This window comes from Cyprinodon tularosa, unplaced genomic scaffold (genome assembly GCF_016077235.1).
Source record: "Cyprinodon tularosa strain WSP-4 unplaced genomic scaffold, ASM1607723v1 ctg269, whole genome shotgun sequence".
NCBI classification, from domain to species: Eukaryota; Metazoa; Chordata; class Actinopteri; order Cyprinodontiformes; family Cyprinodontidae; genus Cyprinodon; species Cyprinodon tularosa.
In genome coordinates this window covers 607,788-627,041 of record NW_024038973.1, presented here as the reverse complement: position 1 = coordinate 627,041, position 19,254 = coordinate 607,788, and the positions used below count along the sequence as shown (strand labels likewise).

The following is a 19,254-nucleotide window of genomic DNA, read 5'->3' as shown; positions in this document are numbered from 1 at the left end:
TTTTAGAAATTAGTTTATGCTTGAGCTGCATTGGAGGTAATTGGAGCAACGATGCGCATCATCAGTGCATCAAAATTTAAATCATGGAACATAAATTTAGCCTAAAGGTTTAAGTATTGTTTCTGCTGCCAATCTTTTTGTTTTTATTTACTAAAGTGACTATTTTATTGCCACTCTTCATTTGAGCAGCCAAATAAATATTAATCTATTACAGTTCTTAAAGTGATCATATTTTAATAGTCACAAGATAAAAAGAAAAATATAAAACGTGAATTAATCCTGTATTTACTGACAAGTATTTTTTTTATACATTAGTGGTCGCCCTGTTAAATTAATTGTTTTATTTACTTATTTGATTTTTTTTAACCTTTAAGCAGGGAATCCCATTGATCTTTTATGATAGACATCTGGGTGATGTAGCAGCTATTATTGATAAAAAATAAATGCCAAGTTATGTTAAAAAGTATAAAATGTAAAAAACAAATACAAGATTCTTAAAAATAATAGCATGTCTCCATCACAACATTCTTTGCTGTAGTTTTAAATGTAATTAATGGATATGATGGTTTCTAACTAATGTTTAATAACTAAAGCAAAAACAGTTTATTTTCTTCTAATGTTTAATATTTTTAGTTGATGAATCAATAGTTAAATAAAACAAAACTTGAACCATGTTTTTTTTTTATTCTAATTTTCTGTGCAGATAAATGGGTTGTTACTTTAGTATTTTAAAGATTTAAGCATTTGAGAAATTACATTTTTTAATTACCAAAATTTTTATTTTATGAACGTATTTATTTGACTCTCAGACCTGCTGTCAGAATCTGAAATATTCCCAAACTCAAACGGTTCTATGTGGTGCCACCCGGCTCAGAGAAGCGTGCTGTTCCTTTAAATACTCTTGCAGTTATTCTTTGAGCAATCACATGGACATGAAAAAGAGATCAAGCTTGAAGTCATCCACACAAACAGACTGAGGAAGAAAGAAAAAAAAAAATCTTCCCTTGGATTTTAAATTATACAGCAGCAGCAGCAGCAGCTTCCTGTGCTTTACACCTGCTCAGAGAGAGGGAAGCTTATCTGTTGGCCAGAACAGGAGAGCTGCAAGAAGAAGAAGTTTCTTGCATCTTTGCTGTTTTTCATCCTCTAGTTTTGTTTCTTTTTTCTTTCTTCAACCTTCAGGAATGGTTCTTAGCAACTTCTGCATTGTCTGGTCTTATTTTGTCATTTTTCTACAAAGCAGGTAGGAAGAGCTTTGATGATGGGAATCGTTCAGAGTTCTGTTGAGGTTAATGCATTTACTGGACTGTGTTCCTGCTCTATTTAATGTCATTTGACTAGATGATGCAGAGCGCTTCCATGAATGAAAGGCTCGGCAACATTTCTTTATACTGAAGAAGCTGGAGTTCAATATTTTATCACTGGAAAAACGATATAGAGTATAGTATAGTGTATTTACCCTTAATTTGAGTAGGTAAATGTGATGGAATGAGTATTTTTACTCTTAAAATAAGATAATTAGATGCAGTTGTGTTTTCTTATTTTAAGTGTAAATTGTCTTGTTCCATTGGCAAAATGTCTGTTTTACCTCCTCAATTCAAGCACAAATGCACCTATTTTAAGAAAAAAATTACTTATTTAGATTTCGATTTTTTTCCAGTGCAATCCCCCTATTGGGATAAACGCATTCCCATGTTGAAAACTATTTAAAATACCAAGATACTCGAGAGGAACTGATAAACTTTTAAAAAATATAATTTTTTCATAAGTAATCCTGAGTACAACTGAATACGTATGATGCTTTATCCTATAAGTTGTGTTAAAATTAAATCATTACTCTTGATAAGATACATAAAAAAAATTGTTGTTTAAAGTTTAGCTAAGGATTGAGATGTTTTAAGAGGTAGAAAAGATTAAATGTTCCTCAGGTTGTCCTATCACCTGCCAGATTTGTGATCTGTAAGGAGATGAAGTTCCCCAGCAGGGTGCAGAACCCTCCGTCTCCATCCGACTTTCTGGACAAGTTGATGGGACGAACATCTGGCTACGATGCTCGCATCAGACCCAATTTCAAAGGTAGGGGGTGTTTTTTGAAAAGCCGATTTATAAAACAATCTGAGCAGCAAAATTGTTCAAATCATACACAGATGAACAAGGAGGGGGAGATTTCTACAGGCGAGAATAATTTCACACACATTCTTTCCCCCCTTAATCATGGGCTTTGACCTAGTGTTCTCCCTGCTGACCCACAGCCTTGAGTTAGGATTTTCTTTTCTTCTCCATCACGTTTTATTCTGACAGAAGTGTGCAGTCATCCTTGCAAGTTATCCCACAGGCCTAATTCAGTCCAGTCGTGAGCAGCACAGTGAGTGAAGCCAGCAGATTCTCTCTGACAAGCTTCTGCCTTTAGCCCCCGGGGTTGAGTTTCATCTTTATTTCATTCTTGCTCCAAATCATTGTCACTAGATGCCACCAATTATCTATAAATACCCTAATGTAAGTAAAGCAAAATCAATAAGTTATTGCTTCTAGAGAAAGAATGGATGAAATATTTAGACCTTCAGAGACCAGCAGAGGGGTTACACTAATGGGAGTGTACCAGGAATGACAACATAATGTGATATGTAGCTGTAGTTTAATGGCTTATAACATGGCCTGACAAGCAGTTTTTTTATTTAGAGACAAGCCTTGCTTGTTGTTGGGTGCAGTAATGTGTGTATTCTGCTTAGAAAACAAGATTTTGTATATAGGGAAGGTGTTTTAAGGCAATGTTTGGTGACAGTTTGCTCCCGTCAGGTCCTCCTGTCAACGTTACCTGCAACATCTTCATTAACAGCTTTGGATCCATCACAGAAACAACCATGGTGAGTCATGTTTGTTCTATTAAACACTCATGTTAAAGCTATGGCATCCAAATAACCTTAATTTATTGACATTTATTTGCATTGGATGACAAACACACACACATATATATATGTATACAGTGAGGAAAAGCTGTGTGGAGGAATGGGCCAAGATCCCTCCTGCAGTGTGTGCAAACCTGGTGAAAAAATACAGGAAACCTTTAACCTCTGTAATTGCAAACAAAGGCTACTGTGCCAAATATTAACATTGGTTTTCTATGGTGTTCAAATACTTACACTATATTGCCAAAAGTATTTGCTCACCCATCCAAATTATTGGAATCAGGTGTTCCAATCACTTCCATGGCCACAGGTGTATAAATTCAAGCACCTAGGCATGCAGACTGTTTTTACAAACATTTGTGAAAGAATGGGTCGCTCTCAGGAGCTCAGTGAATTCCAGCGTGGAACTGTGATAGGATGCCACCTGTGCAACAAATCCAGTCGTGAAATTTCCTCGCTCCTAAATATTCCACAGTCAACTGTCAGCTGTATTATAAGAAAATGGAAGTGTTTGGGAACGACAGCAACTCAGCCACGAAGTGGTAGGCCACGTAAACTGACGGAGCGGGGTCAGCGGATGCTGACGCGCATAGTGCGAAGAGGTCGCCAACTTTCTGCAGAGTCAATCACTACAGACCTCCAAACTTCATGTGGCCTTCAGATTAGCTCAAGAACAGTGCGCAGAGAGCTTCATGGAATGGGTTTCCATGGTCGAGCAGCTGCATCCAAGCCATACATCACCAAGTGCAATGCAAAGCGTCGGATGCGGTGGTGTAAAGCACGCCGCCACTGGACTCTAGAGCAGTGGAGACGCGTTCTCTGGAGTGACGAATCGCGCTTCTCCATCTGGCAATCTGATGGACGGGTCTGGGTTTGGCGGTTGCCAGGAGAACGGTACTTGTCTGACTGCATTGTGCCAAGTGTAAAGTTTGGTGGAGGGGGGATTATGGTGTGAGGTTGTTTTTCAGGAGCTGGGCTTGGCCCCTTAGTTCCAAGGAAAGGAACTCTGAATGCTTCAGCATACCAAGACATTTTGGACAATTCCATGCTCCCAACTTTGTGGGAACAGTTTGGAGCTGGCCCCTTCCTCTTCCAACATGACTGTGCACCAGTGCACAAAGCAAGGTCCATAAAGACATGGATGACAGAGTCTGGTGTGGATGAACTTGACTGGCCTGCACAGAGTCCTGACCTCAACCCGATAGAACACCTTTGGGATGAATTAGAGCGGAGACTGAGAGCCAGGCCTTCTCGTCCAACATCAGTGTGCGACCTCACAAATGCGCTTCTGGAAGAATGGTCAAAAATTCCCATAAACACACTCCTAAACCTTGTGGACAGCCTTCCCAGAAGAGTTGAAGCTGTTCTAGCTGCAAAGGGTGGACCGACGTCATATTGAACCCTATGGATTAGGAACGGGATGTCACTTAAGCTCATATGTGAGTCAAGGCAGGTGAGCAAATACTTTTGGCAATATAGTGTATTTGCAGCTGCATCATACAAATAAATGGTTAAAAAATCAAACATTGTGATTTCTGGGTTTCAGATTATGTCTCTCACAGAAGTAGGAGAACTTGCAAAATGGGTTAGTTAATAGTTATTTTATATATATATTATTATATATTATTTTCCTAACAATATATGTGTATATATGAAGAGTTCATTTGCAAAAATAGATAACTCAATTTTTATATATTTTCAAAAAAACTTTCTTTTTATTAGCAGCACCATGCAGAGTAAATAACACGTCTCAGCTAATTTTTTATCTGTTTTTGCAAATGAACTTTTCATATAGATATAGATATATATTTACTTGTTTTTCCCAGTTAAAATCCATTTTTTCCAGAAAGCAATACACGTTATTTTTAGCAAATAAAACATTTTGAATATAATTTTTAAAAGATACAAAAAAATGTCCTACTTTTTTAAATTCTCTAATCATTTTCTGTGTTAATCAATCTTTGTAAGTAACACTAGCTGTAGTTAGCCAAGATTAATCAATGGGTGTGACTAAGTTTGCATTTTTTATTGCAAAGTTTAGCAAATGTTTAGTACTCATCCTGTTCCTCCTTGCATTAAGGAGCAGACACTGGTCTTGCTAATGGGTCAGGGACCTCCAACAGCCCCGTCCAGGTCTCCAGCCAAGTTTTTCAAATAGAATGTTCAAGAAAGAGGACAATAAAGATTAAAGTAGTTAGAAAACATTATCATTTTGTTCAAAATTTTGTAGAAACAGAAAAAGACCAACATTTTGTATCATGCAAATAAACATAAAAACTGAATTTGCTTAAATATAGTAGAGCTTTTTGACAACATATTACAACCTGTTTTGTTGCAAACCTTTAAAGAACAGGAACAGGGGATATTGCACGGTTTGTACAACCCCTCCTTAATAGGATATATGTGTCCAAGCAAGACTCCGGGTGCTCTCTGTTTAATAATTCTGGTCAATAGTTTTTGTTTTGATTTGGCCTTATGTTTTAGATCATCGTTCTGCTGAAAAACTGAATAATTTGCATGCACAAGGCTGCTTTTCCCTCATAATCTGTCTTTTTTTGTTGTTGAAGTCAGTCCATCAATGTCATGCCTCTGACCATGGTAGGTAGTCCTAAACTGATAACAACTTTGAACTGCAGGGTCTGGAAATCCAGACTCTATCTGATCTAAGAAATGTGTTTATTACACAATCTGATGCACATAATTATGCTCTTAGCACATTAGCATGCGGCACTCTGAATGGATCTGAACAGCCAGTATGAGCTTCATAGAGACCAACTCTTTGGAAGAAGAGTTGGACTTTATGAAACCGTAGGTGAAAATTGTGGTTTACGTTTATATGATGTGTTACAAAAGTCTGGTTCTGCTGGAGTTGTCTTCCTGTTAAAAGGGTTTTTTTTTCCTCTCCACTGTCGCTACAAGCAAGCATGTTGTGAGGGATTGCCTTCGAGTCAATGAGTCGATGCAATCAACTGGTCTTCCTTAGATAGAAAACTTTGAATCAACTTGACTGTATGATCTGGTTGATTTGTCTCTGTAAAGTTCCTTGAGATTACATGTTTTGTTAGTTGGGCACTATATAAATAATCTTAGTTTAATTGAATTACAAGGACTTTATCTGTTCTCTAACTTAGTGTTTTAATTGTAAACAACTGCAAGTGTTTCCAGCCCCTTCATTTACCTTACAATTAAGGGAAACAACTGAATCTGTAAAAAAATATATATTTTAGTGACACATCTGTTTGCAGATCACAACTTCCTTATGGTTTAAACATGCAGGAGTTACTCTGGCACCTCTAAAGACAATCTCTTGAGTTCATTGCAAAACTTTTGGTCTCTGTCGCACAGCAATGCATTCATTATCTATGAAGTTTCTGGCAGTTGTCTGCACTCATTTATTCAAGCTTAGATTAAAGAGACGAGTGCATAAAATACCTTCATGAAAAGCATAAAAAATTTAACTGAAGCTAAAAGTACATTAAGTTTAACAGCACTTGGATGTGTTTGTTGGTGTTTATTGTATTTTATTTTGTCTTCACACAGTCAGGCTGTGTGGTTAGAGTGACATCCTTATCATAGAGATGCATTTCCAAATGTTATGTCATGCAATTGCACATTTTTTTAATGAAATTATTTAAAATTAGATGTACACAAAGTAGCACAAGGAGGGAGAATTTTAAATGGTTAGAAATATAATTCTAAAAAATGTGCGGTACTTTTTAAAATCATCTCTCCAAAGTCAATGCTTTGAAGAAGGATTTTCTACTAGATTTCATCCATACCCTCACCGGTGTACCAGTGGAGGAAAGCTTTGCGCCTGAACATAGCTGTGAACTGTTCAGAAATGCGCTTGAACAGCTCCTGAATGGCTGTGCTATTGCCAATGAATGTGGCAGCCATCTTGAGCCCACGAGGAGGAATGTCACAGACTGCAGTCTTGACATTGTTAGGAATCCATTCAACAAAGTAGCTGCTGTTCTTATTCTGCACATTAAGCATCTGCTCATCCACTTTCTTCATGGACATGCGGCCACGGAAGATGGCAGCCACTGTCAGGTAGCGGCCATGGCGTGGATCACTGCAGCTCTGGCTGTTTGTTTACAGTCATTGTTGTGTTAGAAAGAATCTTCATCCACTGCCAATCTTGCCAGCTTCATCAAGTATTTTACTGGTATCAACTCTGTCCATCATCACTGTTCCTGCTTGAAATAGGGCCTTCTAAAACCTCCGTCCACCATAGTTTACTGGTGGGATCGTGTGTGTACCGGGTGATGTGCAGAGTTTGTTTTCATTTGATTTATTACATAGATCAAAAAGTTTGATTATGACCTCAGCTGAGCAGAGCACTTTCTTCTAAACTTAAACAGAACATCCTATAACTCTATTCGAGTCAATGCATCATAAAGGCCTGATTTGTGGAGCCTCTGATGGTTGTTCTTCTAGATTGTACAAATTAAATGTAGTTGGTTCAGCCATGTTTGTAGGTTTCCAGTTTTGCCTTACTCTGTCCACTTTTGGACAATGAATCTAACAATTCTTTGTGAGATAGCCTAGTATAAACAGTGGGGGGAAAAGTATTTGACTCTGCTTTTTTGAAAGTTTTTCCACTTAGAAATCATGGAGGGGTCTGAAATCGTTATCATAGGTGCATGATCACTGTAAGAGAAAAAAAAAAAAAATCCAGAAATCACAATGTATGACTCTTTATTTGTATGATACAGCTGCAAATAAGTATTTGAACACCTGAGAAAATCAATATTAATATTTGGTACAGTAACCTTTGTTTGCAGTAACAGAGGTCAAATGTTTCCTGTAGTTTTTCCCCACGTTGCACACACTGCAGGATGGATTTTGGCCCACACCAGAACCTATGTTTCTTCCAGAGCCACTCCTTGGTTGTCCTGGCTGTTTGCTTTGGGTCATTTTATGTTGGAAGACCGAGCCTCGACCCATCTTTAGTGCTCTAACTGAGGGAAGGAGGTTGTTTCCAAAAATCTCCCAATACACGGCCCCCATGAGGGGAAATCTTGCATGGAGCATTGACAGTAGTGTTTAGCTTCTTCCATTTTCTAATGATTGCTTAAGCAGTGGACCTTTTTTCACCAAGCCGCTTTTCCCCGTAGCCCTTTTCAGCCTCGTGGAGGTGTATAATTTTGTATTTAGTGTCTTTGGACAGCTCTTTGGTCTTGGCCATGCTAGTACTGTAGGTGGAGTTTTACTGATTGTATGGGGTGCACAGGTGTCTTTATGCAGCCAACAACCTTAAAAAATGTGCATCTAATTTAGGATAATAAATGGAGTTGAGGTGGACATCTTAAAGGCAGACTAACAGGACTTTGGTAGATATCTAGCTCATAGACAAGTGTTCAAATACTTATTTGCAGCTGTATCATACACATAAATAGTAAAAAAAATCATACATTTTTTATTTCTGGAATTTTCTTTTAGATTATGTCTCTGACAGTGCACATAGTCCTACAATGGCAATTTCAGATTTTATTTTCCTCACTTTATTACTACTTGTATGTAAACAGATGCATTTATACTGCCAACAGGATTGCACAGGGTTGAAAGGGGTCAAATAAAAACGGATGCTTAGCTGTAAAATAAAATAAAAACTATGCATAATTTTCCATGTACTTCTCATTCCATCTATATAAAATATATTAATGCTCGGTTTTGCACAATGATAAAATCTTATTAGGTAGTATAAGTCCATTTGTGACATGCAGTAATATTAGTTTCCTTTTGTGTTCTTGCTGTTAGGACTACCGGCTAAATGTATTTCTACGGCAGCAGTGGAATGACCCCAGGCTTGCCTATAAGGAGTATCCGGATGACTCCCTGGACTTAGACCCCTCCATGTTAGACTCCATCTGGAAACCTGATCTGTTCTTTGCAAATGAAAAAGGAGCAAACTTTCATGAAGTTACGACCGACAACAAACTTCTTCGGATATTCCAGAATGGAAACGTCCTCTACAGCATCAGGTTACATGGGATTTTTCTTCATTCTCTCTAAATCTATGAAGGCTTCTCAGGCTGTCATGTACATTTGAACTTCCTCCTCCTTGACTCAAATGAAAAACCTCTGAGCATGCTGTATGGCCAGCTAAGGGCTTTTCTCACTCCAGTTCAGCTCGTTTGTAATTGTACTACCCAGCACACTCTGTGAACAAGTTAATGTTAAACTGTAACTGCAGGCTAAAACCAAATCAGGTCAGTAAAGGGGCAGTGAAGCAGTGGTGAAATGTAGCGTAATGGTACTGAAATATAATTAGAACAACAGACACATGAGGCGCTGTGTGAAGCTCCGTTAGCACCTCTCTGAGACATGTGCCAAATCATTAGCTGGTTTCTGGATTTCTCATGTAAACTTTGGCAGAGGAAAGAAAAACCTAAAACTAACTAACGAAATAATAATACCCAAATGTTGGATATAATTAATGCTCATAATATTTAATCTGCAGTGAGAAATGTGGTGAAAAATGGAAGAGTTTTCCCCTATAAAGTCTGCTTCAAATCATCACACATCATCACAGTGAGATCTAGATCCGTGTTTGACCCTGCCTGGGGTTTTCTGTGTCCTAGCTTTCAGCTAATCTTCTGGTTTGCTTTGGGTCATTGTCCTGTTACAGAGTCCATCTTTATTTTCTTAATGCATGGGCAGATCCACTCCTGCTGTAGAAGCACATCCCTAAACCATGACACTCACCCTCCATACTTCACAATATGCATTGGGTTCTCCTCGTAGAATTCTGTATTTAGTTTACGCCAAAAATATTCTCTTTTCTGGTGTCCAAAGAACTTTATTCCAGAACTTGTTTTTTACCATCACTCTCTCTCGTTGTTGTGTTTATTTTTTTAAATGCAAAGTTTTCTCTTTGCACATGGGGGTACAAACTTTAATCTAAACAAAGTCTGGACCCTGCTGTGAGTCCTGTCAGGATCTCAGCATCCTTAGCATCGGATTGAGGCATTCTGGCAGTTGTTTTGAACGTCCTCCTCCTGTAGAGTTTTTTTTTCAGTCAGAAAGGCTGATTTTAAATTAATTGAAGGCATCTTTAAATTAATAACCACATTCTTACACTTCTGTAGTCTTTTTTAATACTCACCATCACACCGACAATCACACGTTAACAATCATATCGACAACCAGGATCACACTGGACTCAATATCTGAGGTTTGAATAAAGGAAGTTTCATTTCAGAATGCCTAGCGTGGATCAGGGCTGTTGAGCTTAAAGGTATAATGGAGGATTTTTGCAAATTTTTGAAAAGCCCCGCCCTCTCCACTCATTCAAAAATGCATTTGGCCGTGCAGGTAGCACAGTGGTTGGCGTGCACGACCCATGTACGGAGCCCTTAGTCCTCGACGCGGCTGACCCGGGTTCGAATCTGAGCTGTGGTTCTTTGCCGCATGTCTCTCCCCCTCTATAGCCTCAAAGACTCGAAAGAAAAAGGAGAAAAAAATCCCTGTACCCTCTCCTGAAAAGGAATGCCTATTAAACATGTGTGAGAGCATGCAGGAGCCCGTTTCTCCTCATGCATGCTCTGTTTAAATGTGTCTGTTTGTATCACTCATACAAGCTTACTTTCCAAAAGAAGACTTGCAATTTTTCACACTATGTCAAACTCACCACCGGTAAATTGGGACAAGCACATAGGTTTACGCCTTTTTTTATAGTTTACGCCTTATGTAAACATATCACCACAATGATTGACAATTAGGAGGAACACTTATTTTGATGATCCACCCAGAAAAAGAACACCTTCCACTATATCTTTAATTGAGATTGTGAATTGATTTCAGTTTTTCATCTGCACTAACAGTCTCAAGGGTTTAATTGTTGTCCCGGCCTTGAATGCTCTTCTTTCCACAGTCCTTCTGTGTGGCTGCAAATTCACTTTGAGCATAGTCCCACGAATTAAAGGGCTGGAGTGAAAAAGTCTAATGTAACAAGACCAAAGCAAAAAAAAAAAAAAATGCGTCTGGGCTTTTTAAAACCAAATTATTACATATTATTATTATATTGTGAATGCAATGAATTGTCCTATCCACCTACGGAGGTTTTGATAACAAACATAATCATTTAAAGTGAGACCAATGTAGAAGACCCCTAATTTATCCTAAACTAGAAATCAAATTTTTTATAAGCCTGAAATGTTTTCTCTAAAGATTTAACAGTTATTTTTTTTAGAGATATAAAATTTATATCAGATATTCCTATCTAAAAACACTATTTTATTTTAACCTATCAACTGTCCTAAATTCAGTGGAAAGGGAAGTTGAGAGGTTAGTTTGACGTGAGAGTTGGACCGAAACCCTTTTCTGCTGCTTTTTTCTTCAAGGTTGACACTCACTCTCTCCTGCCCGATGGATCTGAAAAACTTCCCCATGGACAGCCAGACATGCACGATGCAGCTCGAGAGCTGTGAGTTCATCCTACATGGCAGGCGGAAACAGAACATGTGAACAGACTTAGTCAGTGAGCTTATTGCTCACAGTGCAGCTTCTCTTTGTTTCCTAGTTGGCTACACCATGAATGACCTTATTTTCGAATGGCTGGATGTCGGAGCGGTGCAGGTGGCCCATGATCTGATGCTTCCTCAGTTTGTGCTGAAAGAAGAGAAAGGTCTGGGTTACTGCACCAAGCACTACAACACAGGTACACAATATGTCTGATTGTATGAATTATTGGTGCATAAAACACCCTACAACTCTGAGGCTAAGACCAACTGAATCTGGGTTATTTTGCCTATAAGGAACTAGGCTAAATATGGATCCACCTAGTGCACCTTGGGAAAGTATTCATACTCATTTTTCTCATTTTGTTACATTACAATCTTAACCTTCAATGCATTTATTTTATAGGAAACATATGAGATAGAGCACCAGAAAGTGGTAAAAAATGTTATAAAGAATAAAGCAAAGTTGCAAAATACAGGACTTGTTGGAAGTATTTGTATAAATTCCCTCAGATTTCATAATTAAGGACAACTGTCTGCTGCAATTGCAGCTGGTGACCTTTTGTGATTTTTATTTGTGCAGGACAGTCCCGCATTTTTCCCTTCTGTCCTGCTGTCCAACGAATCAAAGCTATGTTTTACATTTTATGGGTCAAACTAGAATAGGATCAAGAAAATCCCTTTAAAGTAAAAATCTGAGCTGCACTTATTGTTGCACCTTATTTTCTAAACCCATCTGTTTGTAGGCCTAATGTCCAGCTGATAGTTCCCAGCATTCCCTTTTATGGTGCATCTGACAGATTTTCCGTAGGGCCGTCCTTATCCAACTATCCTTGAACTCTTTCCAGCTTCTCTGTCACAGCTAAAATAAATCACTTCCACTCTATTATGCTGCCATCGCTGTGTTTGACTATGCAGCGGCTGTGATCAAGGTTTTATACACTGAAAATTTTTTTTAAATCTAGATAAGTCATTTTTTCTTAAAAGAACTGCATTTGTTCTTGGATTAAGGAGGTAAAAGAGACATTTCACCAATGGAATAAGACCATTTACATTTAAAAAAATAATTGTATTGTCTTATTTCAAGTGCATGTTATCTAATTATCTTATTTTAAGAGTAAAAATACTCATTCCATTGGCAAACTACCTAATTTACCTACTCAAATTAAGGGTAAATACACCTAATTTATGAAATTTTTACTTATTTCTAGATAATTTTCCCAGCAAGGATTATTGTTGTCTAACCTAGCCCTGTCTTATCTCTTGGTTCTCCTAATAAATTACACATAAGTGGACTCTGTGTTCTAATTAGGAAACTTCTGAATGTAATCATAGGTTGCAGCAGACTTTTATGTTATTTAACCCAACTTTTATGTATTTAACCCAAAAGGGGACTAATACAAATGCACTTCACAAATTATTGATTAACTGTAAAATAAAAAAGGAATTCAAGTGACTAAAGTGTATTGTTTAAAAAAAACAGAAGAAAAATTCATAATGTTGAATAAGTACGCTACAGCAAATAGTTAACTATGAATAAAAAAAACTCAGCAACATATAATAATGTTAAAAAATGAGTTTATGGTTATGTTAAACTTTCCAGCTTTAACTCTTTAGCAGTTCTTGTTCTTTGACAGTTTCACCCTCTACCCCCAGGTAAATTCACCTGCATAGAGGTTAAGTTCTACCTGGAGCGTCAAATGGGCTACTACCTGATCCAGATGTACATACCGAGCCTGCTAACCGTCATCCTGTCCTGGGTGTCCTTCTGGATCAATATGGACGCGGCTCCGGCCAGAGTGGGACTGGGGATCACCACTGTGCTCACCATGACAACACAAAGCTCAGGCTCCAGAGCCTCTCTACCAAAGGTCAGACTATCTGGATCTGGAACACAGCAGTTATTATTTCAATCATACAGAAACTTGATTCCTTTATGAAAAGATGCATACAAAGGGTAAACGTTTTTTTAAACATATTTGTGTTTTTTGTCATTAAGAAATACATTGAACACATAGAACTATATAGAGTGATAGTTGTGTAATTTAACATATATAAGGATGTAAAGAAAGCTTGAGAAAATTTATCTGGAAGAAAAACCAAAACTGGAAGACAGACTGAGCAGCATTATACTTTGACTAGTACACATGTCGGAGGCTACATTAAGTCAACACAGCCACAGATATTAACGGGTAGCTTAGTGAGGCTGGGCAGGTTTTTAAAACAAAGACTGTGAAATACAATAAAATCCATATCTCAATGAAGCAGTAGGATGAAGTAAATTATTTAATAAAGAATACATAGCTGCATGCAAACAAATTGCCAAAACAAGGTATACAATACCTCCCTCCCTCCATCCATCTGTTTTCTCCCACTTAGTCCTGTCAGGGTCACGGTGGGGCCGGTGTCTCCCACAGGCAGTCTATAGGCGAGAGGTGGGGTACACTCTGGACAGGTCGCCAGTCTGTCACAGGGCAACTCAGAGACATACAACCATGCATACACACACTCTCACACCTAAGAACAATTTAGAGATGCAAATTAACCTAACAGTCATGTCTTTGGACTTTGGGAGGAAAACAAAGAGAACCCACGTGTGCACAGGGTAGAACATGCAGACTCCAAGCAGAAAGACCCTGGGCCAGGAATCAAACCCCAAACTTTCTTGCTGCAAGGGAACAGTGCTACCCACTGCTCCCACCATGCAGCAAAAAACAAAAACACAAAACTATTTGTTAGATTTTCCATATTATTGAATTATTCTACTCTCTCCCATAAGTAAAGCACAAACAAAACAAAAAAAAATGGTTTCATAAATGTGTAAATCCTTAAACTTAAAATTTGTTGAAAGGACCTCAAAAATATTTCAACTATTTTATATTCCAATCTGAATCCCATATTAACTGACGGTATTTTCCAGCTCAGGGTTACAAAAGGTTGGTGATGACATCTCTTGTTCAGAAACACCCAGAGGACCAGAGACTCAGTGTACTTCAAGTCTCTGCTCATGATAATCCAATTCTTAGTTTGCTGTTCGTCTGTTGGTTCAAATCTGTTCTATTCACTCTTATGGTGCTGAAAATTAAAATCATTCTAAATCTTTCTAAAGCTTTAGAATTAGGTCAAAACTAAGCATGTGAAACAGTTTGATTCTCGATTCTGTTGAAATAAAGGCTAGCCCACAGCATGATGCAGCCAACACCACCACACTGTGTTGCAACACTTGTTCAGTTTAAACCTTTTATACATTTCCATCAGCATATTTTTTGAGTAACTGTTGTCCAGAAGCTTATTAAATGACTATCATCATACCAGAAAATATAGCCCATATAATTAATTTGATATTCTTCTGAAAACCCTTTTTATAACCATTATACCTATGAAAAACAACATATTTTTATCCTTGTCCGTGGGTCAAAGAAAAAAAATAAAATAAGAAAAAAAAAAAAAGAAAAAAAAAAAAAAAAAAAAAAAAAAAATATATATATATATATATATATATATATATATATATATATATATATATATATAATTTATCTATATATATATAATTTATCTCTCTCTCTCTCTCTCTCTCTCTCTCTATATATATATATATATATATATATATATATATATATATATATATATATATATATATATATATATATATATATAATTTATCAACAATCAGAGTCTCAGTGATGTTTTATTTTGAAAAATATAAAAAATTGCGGGATTCTCTCCCAATTACATCAGTCGGTGCATCTGTGCCTCTTGACACAGGTTAATTCAGTTCATGACTCATCCTATCTATAACATCCTATCTTTGTGAAGCAGGATTTCCTGCGGTTAGAGCGACCAAAACAAAGCTACGGAGCAGACTGGACATTAGGAGCACACTTCATGTGTCATTGTCTCCAATTACGCAGGATGGGACCGGCTTGTTGTTTTATTTTTATGCTGTTTGTATTTAATTTTACGCCAGTCGTATCATTTTACTTGATCGTATCCCTCCCCCGCTGGCCGGTCCGTGAAAATATTGTCTGACATATAGCGGTCCGTAATGTAAAAAAGGTTGGGGACCGCTGGTCTAAAGGATGTGTAAACCAGGAAAAAAAACTAAGAAAATATCTTGTTCTGGGTATAAATGCATAGGCTGAATGTCAAACACAAGTAATCCTTTTCCTGACCGAGGACAAACATAATGCAAAGGAAAGAAATTTCACATTTAAAAATACACAACAAAAGAAATTAAGCAATGAAAACTTTTTTTTTTTTTGTATATCACTGCACTCTAATTCTGATAAATATTTTCATACTTGAACATTTATTTGGCTAATATTTAAAACTGGTGCTTTTAGTATTATATCTTCATTTATTATTCATTAATAAATGTGTCATTGAGCGGTTTTAATAAAGGTTTAACAGCTTGAAATTAAACAATGTTGTTTATGTATCCAAAACTCTGTGGCATAAAGCATAGAAAATACAGAAGGGTTTGTTTTAATCTGTGCACTGATCTTATTTTGATTCAAGTTATTCTAGGACACAGTGGGTTGTTCTGTATTCATGGATATGATGATTCAGCAAACAACTTTCCTCTTATCCAACAGGGTCAAAATTGTACGTATATAATATTTAATAAATGTCCCTTAGCCCCCTGCACAGATCAAATTCTTCTATTAATCAGGTCCTGAGCAAACTAATTTCCTTTTTTTTATTTACGAAGGTAAACTAATTTAGCTCAGTTGATTTAGTTAGCTTTTAATCTTATTCTTATTTCTATAATACTAAGCAGAGGTGGGTACTATCTAGTTACATTTGCTCAGTTACAGTTACTTGAGTAACCTTTTGACACAAAAATCATGTTTTTTTATTTCTCTTGAGAAATATCTTAATAAACATCGCTACTCTTACTTGACTTTTCTTTTAAAAAAAAGTGCTCAGACAAAGACACACAGTGAATGATTATGTCAAAATGAGTCTTCCTTTTTTTCAGCACAAGCTTACATGAATGTAGCGCGAAATTTGGAAAACACAACAGCTCTAACAAATCATTAACTCCCAAACATTTCTGCATATTATTTAAAAGGAAACACACCTGCTTTTCTTTCAGTTCTTCCAACCATCATTAAGAGATCAAAATGCCTTTTTCAGCTTTGCTGCAGAGTGAATTGTTAACAGCTTTCACAGACTCTCAATATTAATCCGAGGATGTGATCTCCACGGTTTGGCAGGTGTCTTATGTCAAAGCCATAGACATCTGGATGGCAGTGTGTCTCCTCTTTGTGTTTGCTGCGCTGCTGGAGTACGCAGCTGTTAACTTCGTTTCACGCCAGCACAAGGAGTTCTTCAGACTGAGAAAGAAGCTCAAAGAGAAGCAGCAGCAGAGAGCTGTGAGTACAGCCCACCCACTCAGCCCCGCGGGCAGCTGTCACCTGCTATTCACTGCACCCAGCCACACTAGAGCCACAGTTCAGCTGCACGATGCACTGCTACTGGGAAATACAGACAGCGCTGACCTGTAATTAATTCAAGTCACCTTGTTTCACTGCAGACAGTGTTCTCAGCTTCTTCTGGCTTTAGATTAAATAATTTGGGAAGAAAAGGGGATGTAAAATAGGTCAAAACCATCTTGCAAAATGAATAATTCTTGAGTTGAGGTGCGACAGTAGCTGCAGGATTCATGCACATATTTGAATAACTTCTGTTGAAAGGGCAGATCCTGTTTGGTGATCAAAAGTCATTTTCTGTGTTTTCACAATCAGCAGGGTGGCGGTGACGGTAAGGTGAAAGGCAACAGCACGCCAGGAAACAACTCTGCTCATGGGAGCGTAACCCAGCGGTGCAGTGCCTGTGCCAGGGTATGTCCTGCTGCCTCATTGCCAGTCGCTGGCTCGACCCCAATCTCAGTGACTGTGCTAGTTCTTGTGTTTGTGTTTCCCAGGAAGAGGAGCTGGCGCAGCAGGGGTTTCTCCTCCAGAGCATTGGACTCTACCTGTCCAATGCGCCAGAGATGGATGCAACGCCAGTTTTTGCTGATCTACCTCCAGGTTTAGGTTTTTACGAAATCCGCCGACGTTTTGTGGAACAGGCCAAAAGGATTGACACCATCTCCCGAGCCGCGTTCCCAATGAGCTTCCTGGTGTTTAATGTGCTCTACTGGCTCACCTACAAAGTTCTGCGACACGAGGACCTTCAATTCCATCTTTGACGACCATGATGACAACGGATACTTTTGAGTCCTGACGTCGTCACTGAAACATTTGCAGACTGAGAGGCCTTCAATGGGCCATGGAGGATATAGGACTGCATGTGCAGTGCCACAGACATTGCAGCATAAAACAAACTGGGTTTTGATTTCCAAGAAAAATCCCTATTTCCCTTTATTATGCATTGCACATCAGATTACAGCGTGTGTGTACAATCAACAACTATATGCATCTATGTGTGCAGTAGAATTACTTTTATTTTGACTGCTTAACAATCAGGTCAGTACTTTTAAGAGTGCACTTTTTAACACCCCCCCCCCCCCCCCCCCCTTAAAACTGTTGCCCCTCTGGTAAACCTGTTAAAGCCATAAAACCAATTCAAATCCAATGCAAATTTTATTGTTTAACATCCAAACTTTAAGTTAAGAACAACTGTTAAGCGAAACTGGTGTCATAATACATGCCGCCCTGAGCAATTAATTTCAAATTAATGTTTTATAGATATTGTTCCTTCATTTTTTCATTGATTTATTCTTTGATCAGACTATATCAGAACTAGAGGTGAGTATTGGCATGAGTGTTGCGATTCGATACGTCTCGCGATATTTGGGTCACGATACAATATTATCACGATATTGCAGTATCACTATATTGCCATATTTTCCCCAGCTATCAAAATCAAATGATGAGATAAAACAGCAAGTGCTGTATATTTTCATCAGAAAATATTGATTAGGTATTATTATCCATATTGTTTGGGGTTTTCTTCCACTGTGACTACCTCAAATACAGATTTGGTGTTGCACGCACAGTTAAAGGGCTCCACAGCGCTTTCTGCCATAGTGGTGGTGCAGAGGTAGCCCATTTTCCCATCAATGTTTTATGTAACCATTTTTTTTTTTGAAAATCGATACTAAGAAGTGAAAGATCGATATTATATTGGGCAGCCGAATATCACGATATATCACCAAAATGATATATACAAATGACAGAAAATTATGCAGAGTTTAAAACTTGTTTTTACAGAAGTCTAAAGAGTGTGGCATTTGTATTTGATCCCTTTACTCTGATATCTGTAAACTGTGTAGATTCAGTCAGGCTGAATGGAGCTGTTGTCTCAAGGGCTCAAAGCTTTTGTTGGAGAACATCATTGAAAGAAAGGATTTTAACAAAACAACACAGACAGATTTGAGGATGTCGGCAAACTTTAAATCAGACTTGTGTTAAAAAAAAAGATCCCCAGCTACAAAGAATCCACCTAAAGTATTGCTCAGACCATTAACCAGTGCAGTAAAACAGGCAGATTGTAACTTCGGAGAAGCTGTGGAGATCTACAGCTCAGGTAGGAAAATCTGTAGACAGGATATATATCAGCTGTTTACCTCATAAGTTATGCATTTGTTCAAGAGTGAAAAGCAGATTTTGTAAAAGGCGGTGGGGGTCGGCAGTGAAAAGGACTTCACCTTCCTGTTAAAAGCTCCTAAAAGTTTAAAGCTTGAACGGGGATGTCCATGTATACAGATTTTACAGAGCTTCTTCAGATAGAAAATATGCTTAATAGCAGGTGTGGGCGGACCCAGACTCTCCCTACAGGGCCTGATAAAGAGGCAATCCTTGCCCCAGATATCTAGAGGCACCCCAAATCACTGGGATGCAAGGAGGGCAAACATAGGGATGATATATTTACCA

At 37.9% G+C, this 19,254-nt stretch overlaps 1 protein-coding gene and 1 long non-coding RNA gene across 2 annotated transcripts; one reads left to right on the top strand and one right to left on the bottom strand.

The window, feature by feature from the left end:
• The first annotated feature begins 1,009 nt into the window (after window positions 1-1,009).
• On the top strand, window positions 1,010-17,874 carry LOC119786234 (glycine receptor subunit alpha-2-like). The gene is made up of 10 exons (XM_038289448.1): window positions 1,010-1,243; window positions 1,949-2,076; window positions 2,797-2,864; window positions 8,670-8,893; window positions 11,255-11,337; window positions 11,434-11,571; window positions 13,028-13,242; window positions 16,591-16,749; window positions 17,122-17,217; window positions 17,301-17,874. The coding sequence occupies exons 1-10, from the start codon at window positions 1,185-1,187 to the stop codon at window positions 17,565-17,567; spliced, it is 1,437 nt and encodes a 478-aa protein (XP_038145376.1). The 5' UTR covers window positions 1,010-1,184; the 3' UTR covers window positions 17,568-17,874.
• On the bottom strand, window positions 11,070-13,246 carry LOC119786235. The gene is made up of 3 exons (XR_005281161.1): window positions 13,103-13,246; window positions 11,454-11,522; window positions 11,070-11,348 (listed from the first exon to the last, which is right to left on the bottom strand). It is a non-coding gene; the product is annotated as an uncharacterized LOC119786235 (long non-coding RNA).
• Window positions 17,875-19,254: the final 1,380 nt, after the last annotated feature.

What these genes read in the sequence shown, in the direction of transcription:
- LOC119786234 (XM_038289448.1), top strand. Translation starts at nt 1,185, where the DNA reads ATGGTTCTTAGCAACTTCTGCATTGTCTGGTCTTATTTTGTCATTTTT. An exon ending in CATCAGACCCAATTTCAAAG is followed by an intron (nt 2,077 to 2,796) that starts GTAGGGGGTGTT and finishes TGCTCCCGTCAG; the next exon opens with GTCCTCCTGTCAACGTTACC. An exon ending in CCAGAGCCTCTCTACCAAAG is followed by an intron (nt 13,243 to 16,590) that starts GTCAGACTATCT and finishes ACGGTTTGGCAG; the next exon opens with GTGTCTTATGTCAAAGCCAT.